Raw genomic sequence first — 6,966 nt, forward strand, 5'->3', positions numbered from 1 at the left:
GAAGATGCATGCCAAAGAGGGAGAGAGCGGCCCTTTTCTGGGTGCTTGGACACAAGCGTTCGGCCTGTTAGAGGAGGAAGATGCATGCCAAAGAGGGAGAGAGCGGCCCTTTTCTGGGTGCTTGGACACAAGCGTTCGGCCTGTTAGAGGAGGAAGATGCATGCCAAAGAGGGAGAGAGCGGCCCTTTTCTGGGTGCTTGGACACAAGCGTTCGGCCTGTTAGAGGAGGAAGATGCATGCCAAAGAGGGAGAGAGCGGCCCTTTTCTGGGTGCTTGGACACAAGCGTTCGGCCTGTTAGAGGAGGAAGATGCATGCCAAAGAGGGAGAGAGCGGCCCTTTTCTGGGTGCTTGGACACAAGCGTTCGGCCTGTTAGAGGAGGAAGATGCATGCCAAAGAGGGAGAGAGCGGCCCTTTTCTGGGTGCTTGGACACAAGCGTTCGGCCTGTTAGAGGAGGAAGATGCATGCCAAAGAGGGAGAGAGCGGCCCTTTTCTGGGTGCTTGGACACAAGCGTTCGGCCTGTTAGAGGAGGAAGATGCATGCCAAAGAGGGAGAGAGCGGCCCTTTTCTGGGTGCTTGGACACAAGCGTTCGGCCTGTTAGAGGAGGAAGATGCATGCCAAAGAGGGAGAGAGCGGCCCTTTTCTGGGTGCTTGGACACAAGCGTTCGGCCTGTTAGAGGAGGAAGATGCATGCCAAAGAGGGAGAGAGCGGCCCTTTTCTGGGTGCTTGGACACAAGCGTTCGGCCTGTTAGAGGAGGAAGATGCATGCCAAAGAGGGAGAGAGCGGCCCTTTTCTGGGTGCTTGGACACAAGCGTTCGGCCTGTTAGAGGAGGAAGATGCATGCCAAAGAGGGAGAGAGCGGCCCTTTTCTGGGTGCTTGGACACAAGCGTTCGGCCTGTTAGAGGAGGAAGATGCATGCCAAAGAGGGAGAGAGCGGCCCTTTTCTGGGTGCTTGGACACAAGCGTTCGGCCTGTTAGAGGAGGAAGATGCATGCCAAAGAGGGAGAGAGCGGCCCTTTTCTGGGTGCTTGGACACAAGCGTTCGGCCTGTTAGAGGAGGAAGATGCATGCCAAAGAGGGAGAGAGCGGCCCTTTTCTGGGTGCTTGGACACAAGCGTTCGGCCTGTTAGAGGAGGAAGATGCATGCCAAAGAGGGAGAGAGCGGCCCTTTTCTGGGTGCTTGGACACAAGCGTTCGGCCTGTTAGAGGAGGAAGATGCATGCCAAAGAGGGAGAGAGCGGCCCTTTTCTGGGTGCTTGGACACAAGCGTTCGGCCTGTTAGAGGAGGAAGATGCATGCCAAAGAGGGAGAGAGCGGCCCTTTTCTGGGTGCTTGGACACAAGCGTTCGGCCTGTTAGAGGAGGAAGATGCATGCCAAAGAGGGAGAGAGCGGCCCTTTTCTGGGTGCTTGGACACAAGCGTTCGGCCTGTTAGAGGAGGAAGATGCATGCCAAAGAGGGAGAGAGCGGCCCTTTTCTGGGTGCTTGGACACAAGCGTTCGGCCTGTTAGAGGAGGAAGATGCATGCCAAAGAGGGAGAGAGCGGCCCTTTTCTGGGTGCTTGGACACAAGCGTTCGGCCTGTTAGAGGAGGAAGATGCATGCCAAAGAGGGAGAGAGCGGCCCTTTTCTGGGTGCTTGGACACAAGCGTTCGGCCTGTTAGAGGAGGAAGATGCATGCCAAAGAGGGAGAGAGCGGCCCTTTTCTGGGTGCTTGGACACAAGCGTTCGGCCTGTTAGAGGAGGAAGATGCATGCCAAAGAGGGAGAGAGCGGCCCTTTTCTGGGTGCTTGGACACAAGCGTTCGGCCTGTTAGAGGAGGAAGATGCATGCCAAAGAGGGAGAGAGCGGCCCTTTTCTGGGTGCTTGGACACAAGCGTTCGGCCTGTTAGAGGAGGAAGATGCATGCCAAAGAGGGAGAGAGCGGCCCTTTTCTGGGTGCTTGGACACAAGCGTTCGGCCTGTTAGAGGAGGAAGATGCATGCCAAAGAGGGAGAGAGCGGCCCTTTTCTGGGTGCTTGGACACAAGCGTTCGGCCTGTTAGAGGAGGAAGATGCATGCCAAAGAGGGAGAGAGCGGCCCTTTTCTGGGTGCTTGGACACAAGCGTTCGGCCTGTTAGAGGAGGAAGATGCATGCCAAAGAGGGAGAGAGCGGCCCTTTTCTGGGTGCTTGGACACAAGCGTTCGGCCTGTTAGAGGAGGAAGATGCATGCCAAAGAGGGAGAGAGCGGCCCTTTTCTGGGTGCTTGGACACAAGCGTTCGGCCTGTTAGAGGAGGAAGATGCATGCCAAAGAGGGAGAGAGCGGCCCTTTTCTGGGTGCTTGGACACAAGCGTTCGGCCTGTTAGAGGAGGAAGATGCATGCCAAAGAGGGAGAGAGCGGCCCTTTTCTGGGTGCTTGGACACAAGCGTTCGGCCTGTTAGAGGAGGAAGATGCATGCCAAAGAGGGAGAGAGCGGCCCTTTTCTGGGTGCTTGGACACAAGCGTTCGGCCTGTTAGAGGAGGAAGATGCATGCCAAAGAGGGAGAGAGCGGCCCTTTTCTGGGTGCTTGGACACAAGCGTTCGGCCTGTTAGAGGAGGAAGATGCATGCCAAAGAGGGAGAGAGCGGCCCTTTTCTGGGTGCTTGGACACAAGCGTTCGGCCTGTTAGAGGAGGAAGATGCATGCCAAAGAGGGAGAGAGCGGCCCTTTTCTGGGTGCTTGGACACAAGCGTTCGGCCTGTTAGAGGAGGAAGATGCATGCCAAAGAGGGAGAGAGCGGCCCTTTTCTGGGTGCTTGGACACAAGCGTTCGGCCTGTTAGAGGAGGAAGATGCATGCCAAAGAGGGAGAGAGCGGCCCTTTTCTGGGTGCTTGGACACAAGCGTTCGGCCTGTTAGAGGAGGAAGATGCATGCCAAAGAGGGAGAGAGCGGCCCTTTTCTGGGTGCTTGGACACAAGCGTTCGGCCTGTTAGAGGAGGAAGATGCATGCCAAAGAGGGAGAGAGCGGCCCTTTTCTGGGTGCTTGGACACAAGCGTTCGGCCTGTTAGAGGAGGAAGATGCATGCCAAAGAGGGAGAGAGCGGCCCTTTTCTGGGTGCTTGGACACAAGCGTTCGGCCTGTTAGAGGAGGAAGATGCATGCCAAAGAGGGAGAGAGCGGCCCTTTTCTGGGTGCTTGGACACAAGCGTTCGGCCTGTTAGAGGAGGAAGATGCATGCCAAAGAGGGAGAGAGCGGCCCTTTTCTGGGTGCTTGGACACAAGCGTTCGGCCTGTTAGAGGAGGAAGATGCACGTGAATTTGTCCGATTTCTCTCTGAGCATTTTGAGGATTGAACCGGATGAGCTTTGATATTTTTGTTTATAAATTCTTTTCCTTGTGAAGGCTTGAGTCATGGCAAAAAGGAAAAAGAGGAACAAACGATGGCCCAATCTGCCACTGCCCTACCCAGGGCCAGCTGAGAGCTAGATTGCATGAGAAAAATCTTTGTTCAGATCAAGAGCTTAGCTCAACCATAGTAATTTTAATCAGTATGATCACTTTAGATTTATGTTTAGAAATAGTAGCTGGTTTATTTAGATTGCAAGCAAATCAAGACAGTTATTGATGATTTTAAGGGTTGTTTTATTGTTTGTTGCTTTGCTGTAGCTCCGTTAAGCTTCTATATAAAATTCCTGAAAAGGTTTAATACTCTGTGGTTATTGAGTCAAGTTTGATGTTATTGACATTCTTATGATTTTAGTGGGTTTACACTTTTAAATGGTAATTGTTAAAGTTGCACATATTGCACAATTCCCAGTGAGTGCGATTTCCCAAATCTTAGTGTCTGAGGCTGCATAACAGTTCACAGGGTTGACAGAAGGCCAAGGTTGAACTGCTGAAATGATTTTTAGACAGATACATCAGAAAAGGGTTTATCTAAAATATCCAGTTGTTTACTTGTTACATAATACACACTATTCTTTAAATATCCTATCTTTAATAACATCTTATGTTAACTAAATACTACTATAATATGGTCTTAAGTGTCCAGTGACACAGCTTTCATTGGTTATTTCAGACTAAATTCAACACTCCCTCAAAGAGCCAGAGTGTACTGGTTTATAAAAATTTCTCAGTACAGTACCATCTGAGGGTTTAAGGAGGTAGCTGCCACAATAACTGCAGGTTGTTATTATTTGGGAGGTTTGGGGTCTTATCCTGAATTAATAACATGTAAGAGGGAGGTCTGCAGGGAACTCTGCTCACAGATTCGTGGTAGTCAATTACTGAGTGAATATCTCCATCATAAAACCTCATGCAGTGTTTGGAGCTTTAATATGTTTCAAATATGCCACCTTAGTGTGAGAGGTTAAGCTTTATTCCTATGTCCAGGGGTTAGCATATCGTGGCCTTCATAGACTAGACTAGTCTAGTCAGCTGAAAAAGGCTCCAACAGCAATAAGTGCAGACACAGACAAAAAATCATTTTCACCTGACATTTGCAGCCTTGCTAAGATTTATTTAATGGTTTCAAATGTGAGAGAACAGTCTGCTGTTCAATGTAGTCAACATGTGTAACTAGGCAAATGGACAAAACATTGTCACGTGTCCGCTAACCACCACCACATAATCACTGACTCTCTGCTGCCGGTTCTTCACCCAGAATCAATGTGGAATTACCTAAATCGTCAGCGTTGGGTCAAACTTGAAACAAACTTCTGTCAAAAGAGGACAAGTTCTTGAGGACAAAAAGATGACATTTTCTTCTGAAATGCATCCAGCTGACTGACGGAGCCCTCCTGTATCTACACTATGTGTTGGTAGCAGAGCTCCCTGTATCCTCTGCAGGTTTGTTACCACTGTGCTGAGTGCTGATGTGTTGAGTCATTTCCTTGCGGTTGGTTGTGGTGTGGCCACACTGCACACATGTGTAGCGCCCCTTTGTGTGCTCCCAAAGGATGCGTCTGCTGTAGGTTATTCCTAGTGCATGAAAAGACAAATTATGGTCTGAGTAAAGCAAGTGCATATAACAATTCAATATTTAAAATTCCCTGTGACCAAACAGACTCAATCACAAAGCAGGCTTCATTCTATGCCTGCAAAGGCCAACTTCTCCCCAACAGCAGGATGCTGCACAGCTTAGAGGTCAGCGCTTTCTCAATACCTTACATCAGTGATATGAAGATTCTGATTTGCATTTGAAGCCACACAACATTTGGAGAAGCCTGTAAATAACCGGATGTAAAGATCCTATATGGGTATCAAGCACTTTCAGAGGTTTCACAGGAAACAGTGCCAAGAGTCCATGCTAGCCAGCAGACAAGAAGAGCCCACCAGGCAGCAGACAACCCAAAGGCTAAAGGGGCTACAGAGAAGTTGCTCAACTTCATTATACTTGATGACTAACCACCACGGAGAATGTCAGATTTGTTGAAGCACTTACAGCCCAGGTTTAATCTGCCATCCAGAAAATGCATTTCAGAGGCTGCTATACCCGACCTATACAACTCAGTGTCATTAGAGAAGATGTTAAAGCCATGAGCTTCACAATTGATATTTAGCCCTCAGATCCCTTCTGTTCAACTGCCACTTTACTGGACCCTCGTTTAAAATCATCACTGGAACTAATTTGACTCGCAGCTGCCTGCACAGAAAAAAGCATGTTTGCGGCCTGAATGCGGCCAGCTTTGTGTAGTTTAGATGATTTTATAGTGGAAGCTCTCGCTGAGGGCACTGTGGAAGTAAACAGGTAGGGTTGTAGAGTGAGGAAAGGCTCACCTTGATTCTTCCTCCAGACTGCTGAGGAACCAGGGGGAGAGTGAGGAACTGAACCTGGAGCCGGGCGGACAGGCTCAGGCGACACAGTCTGCATCTGCTTCTGATCCTGGGCATCAGGCAGGTCAGGAGCTGCCGCTGGGTCATCTGTGTTTAGACGTGGAGGCAGATTGGTGACACCATTCCTGAGCGGAAACTGGGGAGCTGCCTCTGGGAACTGCTGAGAAGTGAGCTGCTGAGGGGAGGTCTCTGACTGAGACAAGAAGGGGGGCCCAAGGATGAAAGGGGCAGTAGAGTCTGGCTGCAGAACAGCGGTCGGAAAGGAAGCATGAGGGCTTTGGCTCTCAGAGGCCAGTTGCTTGAAAGCAGACGCTGAATCCAGCTGTGGGAGCTTCTGGTCTGTGGGGGGCGTGTTTGTGTTGACCACAGCAGCAGGCTGAGGGGCCGTTGCTTCTGTCGCCTTTGTTTTTCCCCGCGGCACTTTGGAACAGGTGTGCAGATGAGTCAGGAGGCCGCGGTAGGATCGCAACTTTGTGCGACAGCTCTCACACCTTCAGAACAAGGAGCACCATTACATGACTAGAATACATAACCAGGACCTCGCTGTGAGTGAAGCACTAAAAGAAATATCAACTCACAGGAAAAATATGTTGGGCTTGTGGTGATGCCTCATATGTTCCATCAGTTGCTGCATGTTGGGGAAGGAGCCGCTGCAGCCGGCAGTGAAGCACAGCAACACCTTTCCTGAGGAGAGAACAGGCGGTGTTTACAGAGTGATGTGGTGTAGCTCTCCAACCCAAATCACACCAAAACAGGCGTACAGCCAGAGTGGACGTTTATCTTTTACTAATAAAAGTACTTTTTGAAATGATTCAGACTTTGCTATCTTTTTTTACTAGCTCTGTGCAAACAAGCATTGGACTGACAAAAGGGGGGTCAGCTCAGAGTCTTGTCGACCAATGACTCAAATCTTGTCTTTAATAAGTGAATGAATAGTTTTTTCATCATGACATGATTTTCCCAATAAAATCACACTATACAAAAAGTTTGTTGTGCAGCATAAGATGTGGCATAGAAAATTCATGTTACTGTGAAAAGAACATTCAATCCATTCATGGGAAATTCATGGGTATGGGACAGAACTGAGATCACAATGATCTTTACCAAAATCTACTTTGTTCATATGCAGGTCCACATGGACGCTTGTGCCAGATGAGCGGCATTC

General features: G+C 49.6%; 1 protein-coding gene across 1 annotated transcript in view; it reads right to left on the reverse strand.

Annotated features, from left to right (window-relative positions):
- Positions 1–4,432: 4,432 nt before the first annotated feature.
- Positions 4,433–6,966, reverse strand: part of znf414 (zinc finger protein 414) — a 3,781-nt gene continuing 1,247 nt past the window's right edge. The window contains exons 3-5 of the mRNA XM_020613717.1: positions 6,380–6,485; positions 5,745–6,292; positions 4,433–4,946 (exon numbers count right to left, since the gene is read on the reverse strand). Of these exons, the coding sequence (XP_020469373.1) occupies positions 4,777–4,946; positions 5,745–6,292; positions 6,380–6,485 (824 nt within the window). The 3' untranslated portion in view covers positions 4,433–4,776. The remainder of the gene's footprint in view (positions 4,947–5,744; positions 6,293–6,379; positions 6,486–6,966) is intronic.

The sequence above is a fragment of the Monopterus albus genome, unplaced genomic scaffold (genome assembly GCF_001952655.1).
Source record: "Monopterus albus unplaced genomic scaffold, M_albus_1.0 scaffold137.1, whole genome shotgun sequence".
Classification (NCBI taxonomy): Eukaryota; Metazoa; Chordata; class Actinopteri; order Synbranchiformes; family Synbranchidae; genus Monopterus; species Monopterus albus.